The sequence below is a fragment of the Carassius carassius genome, chromosome 42 (assembly GCF_963082965.1).
Source record: "Carassius carassius chromosome 42, fCarCar2.1, whole genome shotgun sequence".
Lineage (NCBI taxonomy): Eukaryota > Metazoa > Chordata > Actinopteri > Cypriniformes > Cyprinidae > Carassius > Carassius carassius.
The window spans coordinates 2,683,344-2,700,173 of NC_081796.1; the positions used below are offsets into that span (position 1 = coordinate 2,683,344).

Sequence of the window (16,830 nt, forward strand, 5' to 3'; positions counted from 1 at the left end):
GACAAACAGCAACGAAGAAGCCCTATGAACAAGTCATCTTTGCGTATTCCAGTTATGCACTTAAGGTACAAGCCTTTCAGTAGAAACGTCCTCTTGTTAATCTCAGCCGTCGCTGTATAAGAGTATAAACTTGCTTTTCATAAGACAGATTGCACTGTCGCTAAACTCTTCAATATGATATGCAAATTTGTTCATATATTGCTTAAAGTAGTTCTCTCAGGATTACACACACACACAAAAAAATCATAATGATCATTGTAAAATACTATAAAAATCAACTTTAAATCGAGAAAAATGCAGATAAAGATATAGCAAAAAAGTAGAAAGGCACTTGGAAACAAGTCATTGCTTCTTATTTCTCATTGCAATGTACTTTTGTTATATGGCACTGCTTCTTTTTGAAGCACGTTTCACCACAAGGTAAGATAAACTAGGAAAGAGTCGCTCTTCACTCCACTCCAAGCAGTGGCGGCTCGGGGGTGGGCAAAATGTGCTCAGTAGTGGGCTTGGTGTGGATCTCCAGTAAACCTTGGATGAATCCCTCCGACGGCTCTAAGTCAGATGTGGTGGGTGAATCCGATGCTGGTTTTTCCTCCGGCAGTTCTTTGGGTGTCTCTGTTGCTGATGCAGGTCTTGTCTTGGAGGTTAGTTTAAACTTTGCAGTTTCCGCAGGGGGTCCACAATCCTCCTCTTTCTCCCGTGAGATTGGCTCCTCCTTCACAGTGTCTGTTAATTCGCTTTCGTTCTCAGAGGGTGGATTGGTGCTGGTGGGTGTGCACTCGCCTTCGCTAGCCGAACGCCCGCTGAAGCCGTCCTCGTCTGGTCCACCTGTGATCCCCCAAGTCGAACCATCGCTATCCACTTCTCGTAGTTTCTGGTGGATTCGCTGATGTCGGACCAAACTGTGCTTAAGGGTGAAAGTGCGCTCACATGTCTGGCACTTGTAAGGCCTCTCACCTAGTAGAAACAAGCCATTAAAAACATTCAGCTTTATTTTATTAAAGGTCCTATGACATGAAAATTTCACTTTCTGAGGTTTTTTAACATTAATATGACTTCCCCTAGCATGTATGTGGTCCCCAAGTTTCTAAAAATTTTAATCGGTGTAAATCGAGATTTTGCTATCTTTCTCTGCCTTTGAGAAAATGGAAACTCAAACGGTCTGATCTGGAATCTCCTCTTTGTGACGTTGTAAAGAGAAATGTTACCTCCCCTTTCTCTGCTTTGCCCGCCCAAATATTTACATATAATTCAGTCGCAATGTCAGCAAAGGCGTTACAAACAGACTTTTATGATATGGATTCGACAGCACCGGCACAAACAGTGAGTAACAGTGTTCATTAATGCCTGATCTGTGATCAGTGATTTCTGATGTGTAGTTAATCATTCAAGTTCACACAGACTTTCTTTCTAAATCGTTTAATACTGTTTATGCATCAGTGAATCAAGCCAGTGACTAAACGATCAACTTCACGTTGTTTCTCTTAGTAGCATGAAACAAATCTGTTATTTAAATTGTGATTTAACTACAGAAAGCGATCAAAGAACGCTTCCTTTTTTTCGGAGCTGTCACACATCGCGAGTATATCTGCACACTTGCCCAAACTGCCGTTACAACGAATGACGCTGTTATGCTGCACAACGGAGCTCTTACTGTATTCATGTGGTGTATTCATTTGTTTGCTGTTAGTTGTGGTGAAAGCATTTTGTGAGAGAAAACGTGTTGCAATAATGACGAGATCACTGCATTCACGAGATAAACAGACTCTGTCTACTCAGCTCATCACTGCAGCCTTTCATGTGATGGGAAAAGATCGAAAAAACAATTATATAATCAACAAATCCACGATTCGTTAATCTCGACAGCTGTAGTATATATATATATATATTTATATTTATATTTATATATATATATATATATATATATATATATATATATATATATATATATATATATATATATATATTTGAGAGGGGTCCACATGTAATACGCATTTCGAATGCAAAGATGTCAGCCAATCACAACAGTTGTCGTTTACTCTGAGTCTCACAGCAGACACGCCCCTTCAAACAGAGCATTCAAGCCAGAGGGCTATTATCAGGATATAAAAATGCTTTTTATTTCTAAATTTTAAATGTAAAAACCATACTAACAATATAAGTACACCTAAGGAAACATTAAAAAGCATTTAAAGAAAAGGAAATAATCCATGTCATGGGACCTTTAAGATACAAGAACTATGTTTTGATGAGCGATCTATACCAATCTAGTAGGTTTTTAGTATTGTCAATACCTGTGTGAGAGCGCATGTGTCTGGTGAGGTCCTGAAGGCTCCAGAAACGTTTGCTGCATATACCGCACACCTTTTTCCTCTTGTCCGGCTTGCTGCCAGGTTCTTCAGTCTCTCCCTCAGCACTCTTTGGTTCAGTTGTAGGTCCCTCTTCATCACTCCTCTCCTCTTTATCCTCCTCAGATCCACTCTCCACCACACTGCCCGAACCCTCGTTCTCTGTTGTGCCCTTTCTTACACTCTCCACCTCTTCCTCTGTAACCTGTTTCTTATTTTCACAAGGCATAATTGGGTTGTCTGATTTTGTGAGGCTTTGTTCAGGTCCATTTGTTGAGTCTGATGCAACATCCTGCTGGTGAACTTTCTCATGTCTGGTCAAGGTTGCGGCGTAGCGGAAGCTCTTCTTGCAACACTTGCAGGTCAATTTGGACTCCTCCTGAGGTGTTGCTTTGTCAGACATGTCACCATGTGCTGCAGGAGAGGACTGTGGCTGGTCTTTCTCAGGGATCTTGAGGTCCTGCGATTTGTAAACAAAGGTCAAGTCAAGGGTCTTATTGCTATGGGAATCGCCATCCTCTTTTTCTGGGTCATTGTGCTTCAAAGACTCTAGGGCTGTTGGGTCCTCCTCTTCTTTGTGAGGAAGAGACTCTACCATGGCTGTTTCTGTGGGCTTAGCTGGTGAAGGTTTTTCAGCGTCAGATGCTACAGGCTTCTCAGGGTCTGATCTTGTGAGATCCATAGCCTCACTCACAAGAAGCTCTGTCTCAGATGCACTCTCTGAAATATACATTGACCCATTACACTTCTAACTTCTATCAACAGATACAAAAAAAAAAACATGATCTAAAGTACGTAAGCAATTCAAAGGTTCTTTTATATATTATTTTGGTACCTGCACTCTCTGGTGAGCCTTCCTCCGCTTCCTTAGACTTGGGTATTGCTCCATTGCGTCTAAGCACTCTGTTGGAAACGCCATGTTTGCGTAAAAGATGTCGCTCACAGTTAGACTTGGTTGAGAAGAAGGCATCACACTGGGGACAAGGATATGGCTTCTGACCTTTAAGGAATACAAAATAATATCAAGAAAATAAATTACTCATAAATGAGGGGTAAAACAGACGATGTACATCAACATTGTAAATCCTGTAAAACTTTGCATACAAGACTCACCTGTGTGTGTTAACATGTGGCGCTGAAGCGAGCTTGCCCAAGGGAAAACTCTGGGACAAAAGGGGCAAGTCATCTTTTGCACAGAATTTGAGTATGCATTCTTCTTTCCTTTGGACTGTTGGGATTGAACAGTCTGCTGGGCCAGCAAGTGTTTCTCATCTTTCACCTCTTTCTCGTCACTAGCACCTGGATGCTGCCCACCTTTTCTTGCCAACTCAATCGTGTTGGTCTGAAGATAGGCGCTGAACTTGTTGGCATCAGTGGTTGCCAACATCCTTTCAACACTAGCGAACTCCCCACTAGACTCCAAATCAATACTTGGGTCTGTGGCATTCATCACAGGTTTATCTTTCACTGTTCTGTTGGAAAGCCTTTTCCTAGACCTCCTCTTTGAGCTCTCTAGAGAAAACTCTTGTGTCAAAATATCTGGTGAGTCTTGCTTGCTATGTGTATCAGAATCAGCCTGAAGATTATTAGTGTTGTCCCGTTTAAGAAGGTCAGGGGCACCAGAAACAGAGGAAATGATCTGAGCAATAGATGCTAGTGGTGGAAGCTCCTTCACAGCAGCAGAGGAAGGTTTAGGAAGCAGTGGCTTTAAACGCAAGAGCCTTCCTGCAGCATTGGAGGACAAAGCAACAGGGACATGGTAACATCCAAGAGTTTGGGACTTCTCATCAATGGACTTCTCGGCCTGTAAAGCCTGTGCAAGTATGCTAACGGATGACTGTTCTTTCTTAACCTCTCTTGGCAATGTGGCCTCAATGTCTTGTTTGAGCTTCTTTACAGGATTCTTTGGAATAGAGAGGTCAATTGGTTCCATGCTAGAGTCATAAGAGACAGGTTCGATTTTGATCCCAGGAGATCCACTCACACTTCCAGCACTGCTGCCCCCACGACTTTTGTTAGAGAAGTCCAGAGGTTGATCCATATCTACGCTGTAAAAACTAAGGTCCTCAACTTTGATAGGCTGCACAACAGTGCTAGGAGAAACCCCATTGAGAGGAGAGGGGTTTGGGCTATTTGGGGTTGATGCAGCTAGAAGAGTGATTATGTGCTCTTCAATATCCTGCTCTTGGACTTCTGGATGTTGTTTCAGAAGGTGATGGATACAGTTCCGCTTGGCAAGGAACGCTGCTCCACAACGCTTGCACTCAAATGGCTTTCGCTGGCAGCCATTGTGAGTGCGCAAGTGAATCTGCAGGGCTCGGAAGGTCTTTAGGCCCTCCCCGCAGAAGCGGCAAGTAGTTTCCCTAGTTCCAACCTGCTCCAGTATGTCTGCTGTGGTTGTGGACGAGGTCACATATTTAATGTTTTTCTCAATCTCCTTGCGATTGTTTTTCATGTGTTTTTTGCGAAGGTGGCGCTCACAGTTAGCCTTGACAGTAAATGGGTAATGACAGATCTGGCAGACATAGGGACGCTCACCACTGTGTGTTCTCAAATGACGAATCAGTGTTGCCTTGTCTGGGGCCACGTAGTCGCAGATATTGCATTGGTGGGGTAGGATGCCTAAATGATATCGCATATGTGCCTGCAGCACACCAGAAAATGACCCTTTCTGAGACGTTCCCTTCTTTCCAGTGGTCTCTTCTAACTTGCCATTCTCCTGTTTGATATGTCTTTCATCCATGTCCATTGGGGTATGGGCATCTCCCATGCAATCTGCCTCCATTTGTATCCTCTCTGCAGAAGCCTGGCTGTTGGCAGAATTGGATGAGGAAGATGGGGAGATGTCCCAAACTGTCTTGAGAGGATGGCTGGCAGGGGGCGGGAGGCTAGGGCTGATACAGCCCAATGACGCTTGCTGGGTGTTCAATAGGGGTGGTGGAGTTGAGGCTACCATACTGGTTCTGGGAGCCACCAATGGCTTTGGCTTGAGTGGAGGCATCGGCTTGTAGCCCGATTGCACGGCACTACAAGGCACCTTAGATAAGGGTGGGAGAGTGATCTGGTTAGGAGCAGCAGAAGCTACTTTGATTATTTGCTGTAAATCAGCAAGTTCCATGCTGGTTTCACCACAAACAGGCTTCACTACCATACCACCATCTGGGTGCACAATAAAACCAGTCTGGAAGGGCTGAAGGGACAGCAGATTAAGAGCTTCTTGATGGGACAAACCATGAAGAGTCGTTGGGTCTACCAGAGACAGGTTAACCCCTTCACTAAGGCTGTCCTCCTGAGGTACAGAGGACTGATTTTGGTCCACGTGGATAACCCGAATGCTATCTAGCTTGGCCTGCTGGACATCATCTTCTGAGGGGGCATTCTTAACCTGAGAGATGTGCTGCAAGCCCAGGGAGTCCATGAAGCTGCTTTTCTCAGGAGTGGGATGCTCATCTTTCATAATTAAGGGTGAAGTTGGATCTTGTGTGCCACTGGAAGTCTCGTGTGAGGTTTTGTGCAAGTCCAGAGCTGAGCTAAGAGGGAATGCTTTATCGCATGTGTCACATACAAAACGATGGAATTTGCCAGTACATCGCCGAAGGTTGGTTTCACACCAAATCTGTGGGTTCAAATAAAATCTAGACTTAAACTCTCAAATATTACAGACAGGTTAAAGAAATGTATCATACTGTGCAGATCAACCACAAAAAAATTAGACCATGGCTGTTACCTGTGCAATTTGAGGGAACTTCAGGCATGAAAAGTCAATGAAAGCCAGATCATTAAAGCCGAGAGGGATGGATGGGTTGTTCTGAATAAAGGGTCGTCCATTGGGGTCTGTGGGTAGCTGCTTATGGGTAGCTGCATTGTGGCGGAGCAAACTTCGGTGTGTCCGGAATGAGATGCAGCATAAATCACATCTAGGAATAAAAATACTAATGTGAGGTGCTGATATCAAACGATCAATGTTTTATAAATACTGCATCCAATCTATAGTGTGTTGTTGAGACATCTGCACAGGGAAAATAGAGCTGGGATTTCCTAAGTGAATTAACTATGAGCTGGAAAGTCGATGATAACCACACCCTTGCCTATACTGGCACTCTTTCTGTGTTTGTAGGGTGCAACATAAGACAGCTGGCTGATGTCTGTGACACTGTGCACTGGTCTTGTCACATGCTCTGCCCCTGATCATGGTGACGACGTATCCACAGGGACTGTAAGCTGCTTTTTTCTCAGTAGACATACACAATGCAATGTAAGGCAGAGTATAGCGGCAAATCCACCTGAGAAGCATAATACCTTAAACTGATAACAGGTTAAGGACCAATGCTTGAGAATTCTTTAATTATATAAAAACAGCTAGTTTTGCGTGAGAAAGCCACGAGCACCAGCGGCGCCAGGGGGGGTCTTTGGGGGTCTCAAGACCCTGCTAAAAAACGCCTTGACCCCCCATTTGACCCCCCACCCTCTTCCTGATTAAAAAATCTATATATATATATCCGGGATAAAGATAAAAAAAATATTTCTCTTCAAACTACGCAGAACAATAATAATTATTATTTCGTCATTTATTCGTACACTGAAACGAGAACCATTTCTGTCAGACGCGTCTGATTCGAGAACTGAGGAGATGATGACACTGCGCATGTGTGATTCAGTGTGAAGCAGACTGACACAGAGCGCATCTGAACTGAACTGATTCTTTTGGTGATTGATTCTGAACTGACTCTGTGCTAATGTTATAAGCGCGGGTAAACCAAAGGCTAGAATGAAGGGCAGTCATCGCCAATGAAATTACATCGAGCGCAAAAGAACCGGTGAACCGTTTTGTTTTCAACTGTTTTTTTTTTTATCGAATTGTCCGAAGTGATTTTGATGCTTATTTACTTATTATTATTTTACAAGAACGATGTGATGTGAGAACATGCAGATATGTTGTTTATATTGCTGTGTGTAGCCCGTAGTGTAGAAGTAACGCTAGCGTGCTGTTTGAGGGAGAAACGTTTCACAGGCATCAAGGGGTCTGGTCTTTTTTATGTTATTTGACTTTTATTATATCACAGTACTTATTTATTTTTTAACACGTAGAGTGCCTTAAAAATAATTATCACAACACTGGTAAGGCTTATTCAGATTTTCTCATTCTCTGAATTATCAATATAAAAATAAAAACAATTCAGAAATGAATTAAAATATAATTATATTTTAAATGTGACGCAAATATTTTTTTTTCTACAATAGCAACAGTGTTTACAACAGCAAGACCCCTTTAGCCTGTAAACTCAATAATATCTCTCTGGAAATAAAGTTAAAAATACCAATGTCAATAAAAAGTGCATAATATACCTGAAATCAAAATGCAGTGTGAAGGATATGAATAACAAATGTAGTCTGTCATTTGTTTGCATTGCAAAGGTGTAAAATTTTAGACAACTACAACAGTAATAATAATATTAATAACTATGTTCCAGTGTATCAGTTTTTTAATGTTTTGTATCAATATTTAAGGTGGACTTATTGATTAGGTGCAAGAGTAGTAGTGATGGTTAAAATAATAGATTAATGCTGAAATAGTAAATTCAGGGTGGTTCCTAGATGGACAGAGAGTGGAAAGTAATAGATCAAATGAGGAGATGGAGATAGAGGAAGAAAAAGAGGGAAATGTAGAGGCACAAGTGTTTTCTATAGTTTTTATTATTTTACATTTCAGTTTCTAATCCCAGAGCTATTATTATTTTAAACTTAAAATTGTCTTTTCTATTGTTTCTTTTTCAAAACTGCATCAAAGCATTTGCTGCTGTATCAATACATAATCATCCATATCGATACGCAAATCAGCAAGGAATGCATCACAATATATTGCTGTATTGATATTTTGAACAGCGCCATTTAAAGCCTTGTTCCATGTGCCCCTTTTATACTTTGAGCACCTGCCCCCCCTGCATGGCCCTGTTCAGAGGGAGTGTCAGCCACGTTAAAAAAGTTAACCGCTTAAGTAATTTGTGGATTAATGCTTATTGGAGATGTGAACCGTTTCAAACAATTCAGTTCGATTTGGTGAACTGGTTCAAGAAGATCCGGTTACATTGAATGATTTGTTCGCGAACCGGATATCACAAACTGCAGTGTTTTGAAATCTCACACAACAGACAAGGAACAGAAGACAATGCTGAATAAAGTCGTAATTTTTGCTATTTTTGGACCAAAAAGTATTTTCGATGCAGTAATATGCAGTTATTAGCCGTGTCCACTGTATTTTTTGTTGGTTTTCATGAGACCCACCTTGAAATGACCAGGACCCCCCATCGCCCCCCCCCCCCCCCCCCCCAATCAAAATTGTCTGGAGCCGCCACTGGCCACGAGAAGCAAAATTCAGCTTGCCTGTTATAAAGAGTTCAAGCACTGTAACCTATAATTACAATAAGCACTAACCATTCCTTGTCCAGGATGCTTTTTCAGGATTGTTTCTATTGGCTATTCTGCAGTGGCTTCAAATGTGGTTCATCCAATCAGATTTCAGAGTGAGAACTGTTTGTTTTATTATAGCATGTATGTATGGGAGTGTCTGTCTTACTTGGAAGGGCTGTTTGGGTCAGACAGATAAGTCATCTGTATCTTTGAAAGCATTACTCGGGTTTGCATGTGTGTATGTGTAGTTATTTTGTTGCTTTTAGAACTCTACAGAGTGGAACCCAATTCACAGCAGTCTAGATCCTCTTAACTAGCACTCTTAGCTCTTGTGATTACACAGGATTAGTGCTAAATCTGCAGTACTTCCATACAACAATAACGCTCCTCTTAAAAAATAATCAGACAGGCCCTGCCAACTTCCTTCTCCCAGAGCCATGCAATACAGCTATCCATTAACTAGAGGAGCAACCCATTGGTTAGGTGAGTTTAGAGGAATATTCTGCAGTCTGACATCTCTAGGGATACAGCTACAATCTTACACACACTACTACAGAGATGTCCTACAGAATGCATCTTCCTGAAGTCTCCTCCTGTGTCTCATTAACACCCCCCCCCCCCTCCATTTCTCCCTCTTTCCTCTATGTGCCACTCCCTTTCCCTAAGCCTGGGGGCCATATGCAGGGGGGAAGGGAAGAACATCTTAGGCCTCTCACGAGTGGGAGGGAGACACGTCGACAGGATTACAGTCATGTCGGTATGATCATTCTCAGCCAACAACTTTTCAGAATAACATTTCAATAAGCAAAACAATTACAGTTCCAAACTGTCAAGATCAAACCTGCTCAACAAGACAAACAAACGTGTTTTTAACATGCACCACGATATAAAAGGCAAATTTCACTGAAACAAAATCCCTTTGCATAGTCTGTAAGCAAGAGCCGTCTGTATTCGGATGTGTTAAATTATGACTGTTCCAGCACAAAGCATGCCACTATATCTCCCGGCAACTGCAGGGATCCAGCCTACAGCCGCAGCTACTGGCGTCCACCAGCAATACAACTCTCACCTCGAACAAAGGGACAACATTCCTGTCTGGGCTTAATGGACAGCTATAATATACTGAACGGAAAACTGAAGGTAGGAAGGGCCAGAACTGTTCCATTATCAAACCCTAAACAGTATTTTGTTACTAAGCCTCTCAGTCCTGAATTAAACTCATGCCTCTCTTGTGTTTGTGTTGGTGTTACATGTTCACATTGTTTTTGGAAGGACTTTTCAATTAATTGAATCTACTGATGTATGGGTTTATACCTCAGAGTAGTGTCAGGATGGGTCTCCACGTGGGTATCGAAGTCGTTTCTGCAGGTGAGGGTCTTGAAGCAGATAGGACAGGTCAAGACTTCTTCCTGTCCTTTGTTCAAACTCTGCTCATCTACTATGCTATCCTCCTTGACCTGCAAAACACAGGCCACCGTCAGCTATTTGTAGCCCAATGTGAGAGCACCATCTTGGGGCGCAGGAAAGATGGTGGAGCTACACTTACCTTTTTGCTGGCTGTCTCCTCTGTTTTCTCACCGTCTTCATCGTGGCTTAGTTTGCGTTTGGCTGCAGAGTGACGTCGTCGCTTAGGTGGAGACAGAGTTGGACTGTTGGGGATGGAGCTGGAAGAGTCCTTGTCGTGGATCTTCATGTGTCTGAAAATAGACAAACGAGTGTGCTTTATAACTGCATTTTGTGCGTTTACAAACCAGCTTTCACATTGAGCATCACAAATGATTCTGCTCTCTGAAAAATGCCTGGGAACTACAGGGTTAATGATTGTGGAACAATTTCTTGGAAGAGACATTTGCAGATGCCTCCCACTTGTTTGATGGATGAATAGCTTGTGAATAATACTGTAGAAATTAGTGTAGAGGAAACCCTGTTCATCCCATTGGGAGCCAACAGAGAGGACTGTAATGGGAAGATACTAATGGTCTGGAAACTCATGCAATTATCCCACAGCCTCTATATGTGCTTATGTGAGACCAAGATGGCGGGTAGAGATCAACGGTAAAGAGATCGGAAATGTTGCATGGAGAGGGCCAGAAGTTGATTCTCTATTATCGAGAGAAATCTTGAGGAAACCAGTGAGAAATTGAAGTCCAATAAAGATAAATAAAAATGATGTCAGACTCAAGTAAAAGTTTCAAGCCGACTGTATATTTATAACTATATATGACAGAAAGATTTATATTTATTGTACAATCAAAGGTCAAATTTCAAATGAAGCAAATATCCAGGAAGGGCTCTTTATAAGGGTTTATATCTGTGTACCTATAAAAGTACTTTGGAAGTGTACATGCATGTGCAAGTGTAAAAAAGGTCAGACATCCCATGGCCTTGCAGGTCTCAGTTTTCACTCTGGTCAGTCGGTGGTTTATTAATAGCAGGCAGTATGTTGGACACCCGTGTGAGGACCTGACAGTCTGTTATATCTCTCTGCTCTGGACTCTGACCTTGCCTCTAACCAATCACAGAAAACCAGCACTGCTAAGTCAGCAAACTCTGATTGGATGGAAATCATCACCACAGTAACCTCATATAGGATGACAGCTTATCCTCTGAAAAAAACTAATTCGAGTTTATATTGATGGCATAACTGAATCAGAGTTTCAATTCAATTAAAATGTAATGAGTAATGAGGCTGTAACATTGTTCTAACTGTACTAGACTGAAGTTTCCTGTCCTTGAATGAAGGATGTCAATATGGACATTTCATGAGCAGGCTGGCTAATCTGTAAAGGATCATAAAACTTGTTGATGCATAAACAGGTTCATTCCATCCAATCCAAGCATTCCATTGCGCTCCCACAGAGCACAGACAGAGGGCACTGTGGTGTCAGAAAGTTGCAATGTCAGAGCAAGGGCACCCCTGCAAACCTGTGGCTGTTCAGTGGTGTAACTAAAAGCAAAAGTGTTCAAGCAAATAAAAGCAGCCAATCAGGACGCACTCTGACTCTCCTCTGTGAAGCGCTGATCTTTCTCCAAGGCAACATTGACTCGACTCCCCGCAGCCCCCATCTAACCATTTGATGCTTTGGCACAAGATGGCTGCCTCCTCGTCAACTACATGGACATCTTCCTTGGACATGCATGAGGCCTCAAAACTATCATTTCAGAACTGAAAACGTGCTAAAATATTTTTAAGAAGGTTTCATTTCTAGAATGAAAAGCTTCTTGATATTTATAGGAAAAACTATGAACGAACTGAATTAAACTTGGCATGTACATCGTCCTGCACTGTTCATGCTAAAGACACAAGTGATGAGAAGACATCAGCTGACAAAAAAATAGCCATATCTAGAGACCAGAATATAAAAAAAAAATGGGCTCAGCTTGGTCCAACAGACTTGGACAGGAACAGGAATGAAAACGAGACTGTGAGGAATAGTAAATTGGATTGTACTGTTGTTTAAAAACATAGGCTACCAATTGTTCACTGGACAAAACATCTTTCCAGAACACCATAAAGCAGTTTTGAAAGTTACATATGATTCAAGAACCCCCTAGTAACCATTATTAGTACATTTATCCTCATAAAATACCATGGAAAAGATGAGATATTATCAGGACACTAACAGCAGATGTAGAAAAACCAGATTCCCTTCGTATCCGTCACAGCCACATATTCCATGCAAATCAAACGTAGCATAGTATTTCCAATTCCGGCCTACAATCTCACTGTACTTCTGCAATTTACAGAGTGCTTATTCAAGCCATCCTACCCAGGGGCCCTTTATCAACTGCTAAGAGCCGTCCACACAAGCACACACACACTGATCCCCCATATGCACATCACCATCAACCTTCGCAACCTTGGGAGGAAGTTCATGTTTACCTCCTCCATCAGCAAGGCCTGCTGGGAGAAGATACCATGACCAAAACTGGAGGGAAGAGACGGGTGGGGGAGGTGTTTTAAAGTCACTCTTCACTTCCTGCAAAGCTCGCTCTCCTTAAACAAAAGCAAGGCTACAGAGCTGACGAAGCCCATCGGTAACACACGTTATATGAACACCAACATACATAAACAAAACAACGCCTTTTCATTTATCTTAGTGGTGCACTCATCCTCTGAGCAACTCTTCAGCGCAGGCGAAGGCGGGGTGAGGCCTGAAGGATGTAATCAACCAACAAGCTTTCACTTCTCTAAAAAGCCCAACATACGTCTCTGAACAATTCAACTTCTCAAATGATGTTTTTACAAACGGATGTGGAGATAGATGTAATGGAACTTGCACTATCAATGCTAGAGATGTTTAAAAACCTCTAATGTACTAATAAAATCCTTTTTTGGCAACCATCCAGAACACCCTACCAAATATTTTGAAGACCTCAGCAACCACTCACAGCACCCTAGCAAGCTGTATAGCAATTAATTAAAAACCACATAAAACACTGTAATGACTATAGAAAACCATAGCAACCATTTAAAACACCTTAGCAACTATAGAACACCCTAGCAACCACATAGCAACCACTCAGAACACTCTTGCATCTGCATAGCAATAGACTAGCAACCGCTTAAAACACCCTAGCAACCACATAGCAACCACTTAAAACACCTTAGCAACTATAGAACACCCTAGCAACCACATAGCAACCACTCAGAACACTCTTGCATCTGCATAGCAATGGACTAGCAACCACTTAAAACACCTTTACAACTATAGAACACCCTAGCAACCACTTAAAACACCGTAGCAATTCTAGAACACCCTAGCAACCACATAGCAACCACTCAGAACACTCTTGCATCTGCATAGCAACGGACTAGCAACCACTTAAAACACCTTAGCAACTATAGAACACCCTAGCAACCACATAGCAACCACCCAGGACACTCTTGCATCTGCATAGCAATGGACTAGCAACCACTTAAAACACCTTTGCAAATATAGAACATCATAGCAACCACTTAAAACACTGTAGCAATTCTAGAACACCCTAGCAACCACATAGCAACCACCCAGGACACTCTTGCATCTGCATAGCAATGGACTAGCAACCACTTAAAACACCTTAGCAACTATAGAACACCCTAGCAACCACATAGCAACCACCCAAGACACTCTTGCATCTGCATAGCAATGGACTAGCAACCACTTAAAACACCTTTGCAAATATAGAACATCATAGCAACCACTTAAAACACTGTAGCAATTCTAGAACACCCTAGCAACCACATAGCAACCACCCAGGACACTCTTGCATCTGCATAGCAATGGACTAGCAACCACTTAAAACACCTTAGCAACTATAGAACACCCTAGCAACCACATAGCAACCACCCAAGACACTCTTGCATCTGCATAGCAATGGACTAGCAACCACTTAAAACAACTTTGCAAATATAGAACACCCTAGCAACCACTTACAACACCGTAGCAACTCTACAACACCATAGCAACCACTTACAAACACCTTACCAACTCTAGAATACCATAGCAACCACTTAAAACACCTTACCAACCATAGAACACCCTAGCAAGCTGTATAGCAATGCAGTAACAACCAGGTAAAACACGTTAGCAACTCTACAACACCATAGCAACCACTTACAACACCCTAGCAACCATTTACAATACTGTAGTAACTCTAGAACACCCTAGTAAACACTTACAATACCGTAGCAACTCTAGAAAACCCTAGCAACCACTTACAACACATTAGCAACTCTAGAACACCCTAGCAACCACTTACAACACCGTAGCAACTCTAGAACACCCTAGCAACCACTTACAACACTGTAGCAACTCTAGAACACACTAGCAACCACTTACAACACCATAGCAACTCTAGAATACCATAGCAACCACTTAAAACACCTTAGCAACCATAGAACACCCTAGCAAGCTGTATAGCAATGCAGTAACAACCAGGTAAAACACGTTAGCAACTCTACAACACCATAGCAACCACTTACAACACCCTAGCAACCACTTACAATACTGTAGCAACTCTAGAACACCCTAGTAAACACTTACAATACCGTAGCAACTCTAGAACACCCTAGCAACCACTTACAACACATTAGCAACTCTAGAACACCCTAGCAACCACTTACAACACCGTAGCAACTCTAGAACACCCTAGCAACCACTTACAACACCGTAGCAACTCTAGAACACACTAGCAACCACTTACAACACCGTAGCAACTCTAGAACACCCTAGCAACTACTTACAACATGTTAGCAGCTCTAGAACACCCTAGCAAGCTGTATAACAATGCATTGACAACCGGGTAAAACACCATAGCAACTCTACAACACCACAGAAACACCTTAGCAACCCTAGAACACCCTAGCAACCACACAGAACACTCTTGCGACTGCATAGAAATGTACTAGCAACCACTTAAACACTGTAGCAACCCCACATCAACACCCTGGCAATCAGCCAGAACACCCATGGTGGCAAATTAAGCACCACTCACATTTCTTCATGAAATTAATATCTAGTGACAAATCTGTTCTGCTTAAATCAGATCAGCATGAAAGCCACAACGAAATGACTGCATATGACTCATTTTGCTACAAACAAACATTAAATCCACCAAGACAAAGTCAGCGCTAAGTTTAGGATTACAGCTCATTCAGTAGTTAAACAGAAGATATGACGAAACATTAGGGCGGATGGCCATGCTACTCCCACACATCTCCGTTCTCTTAAATCACACGTACGGTTACTCACTGCTGTTTATCTGAATTTAAGACCAGTTGAGTTTGAATATTCAATGGTTTACAAAGGTGTGTGTGTATGAAATCATACACTCAATCCTTAGTCAAAATAATTTGATAATTACACTTTATTAGCTGAAAGAGAGCTTGAAATCAGAACTGACTTAATAAATCAGTGCACAATTCATCAATACGGATTAAATAAAAATAAGCTTAATAAATGTTATTTAAAAAAAGTTAGTAACCAAAAATGTTAACAACATTATGCACCAACATTAGCAACATAACCAAGGCCTCACGGCTGAAAAAAACCTTCACTGACAAAAAATTATATCCCAATGTATACAGTCCTACTTAACCTCTCATTTTCCTTAGTAATTCGTCACATTATGGTAGTTAAATGTGTGCATGTTGTCTCGAGAATCAATTCGGTTGCACAAAATCAAAATCTTTAACCTAAATGACAAATTTTTGCTCCAGATTGCAAATCATTTTTAGTTTGAAAACCCCGACTGACCTGTGCATGTTGCCATTGGTGGTGAAGGTCTGACGGCACACAGAGCATTCGTAGGGTCTCTCTCCACTGTGCACTAGCATGTGACGATCCAGAGAGCTAGCCGAGCTCAGAGACTTCCCACAGATACTGCAAGAGTGGTCCGAAGCCCCGCTATCAATGTTGTGCTGGATAAAAGACATTTGGGTCAGCTAGCTCGATCAGTTAATTAACATTACAGCCTCTTCAATATATTGTCCTGTCTAAGTGGCTTCTGAAATCACTCGGACAGATGGCACTTGACTTTGTGCCATCTTTGCTGACTTTAGTCAAGAGAGCATGTTACCTGGCGGATGTGCATGGTGAGCTGGTGTTGGGTCTGAAAACTCTTATCACACAGTGGACAGACGAGACACCCGCTGTCATTTTTGGCTTCCTGGAACAAATATGAGATGAACTGCATGTAGTTATATATCTCTACAGCATGCACAGAGCATTGTATTATACTATGTGACAAAAGCTTGTGTTTCAAAGCACGGGATTTGGCAAGGACGCAAATTTGATGTCTCGTTGGCACAAAAGCTGTTTTAAAGTGTATATGTGTATGGTTATTTTGTCAACTTATTTATTTTACTCAACTTTATTTACTCACTTATTTTTGTCAACTAATTTTTTCAACGCTTTTGAAAGTCTCTTCTGCTCACCAAGCTTGTAATTATTTGATCAAATATTCAATAAAAACTAGTAATATTGTGTAAATTTATTACAATTTACATATAACCATTTTCTATGTGAATATATTTTAACATGCAATGTATTTCTGTGATGCTCCGCTGTATTTTCAGTATCATTCCTCC

The 16,830-nt window shown here is 41.7% G+C and overlaps 1 protein-coding gene across 5 annotated transcripts in view; it reads right to left on the bottom strand.

Annotated features, from left to right (window-relative positions):
- Positions 1–252: 252 nt before the first annotated feature.
- Positions 253–16,830, bottom strand: part of LOC132124143 (ras-responsive element-binding protein 1-like) — a 49,970-nt gene continuing 33,392 nt past the window's right edge. For 4 of the 5 annotated variants that reach the window (XM_059534995.1, XM_059534996.1, XM_059534997.1 and 1 more), the window contains 9 exons: positions 16,320–16,409; positions 15,998–16,161; positions 10,303–10,453; positions 10,071–10,213; positions 6,076–6,265; positions 3,462–5,964; positions 3,184–3,348; positions 2,295–3,068; positions 253–957 (listed from right to left, as the gene is read on the bottom strand). In XM_059534995.1, the coding sequence (XP_059390978.1) occupies positions 449–957; positions 2,295–3,068; positions 3,184–3,348; positions 3,462–5,964; positions 6,076–6,265; positions 10,071–10,213; positions 10,303–10,453; positions 15,998–16,161; positions 16,320–16,409 (4,689 nt within the window). In that variant the 3' untranslated portion in view covers positions 253–448. Of the gene's footprint in view, positions 1,008–2,233; positions 3,069–3,183; positions 3,349–3,461; positions 5,965–6,075; positions 6,266–10,070; positions 10,214–10,302; positions 10,454–15,997; positions 16,162–16,319; positions 16,410–16,830 lie in introns of all 5 variants that reach the window. The other variant, XM_059535000.1, reaches the window with a different exon arrangement.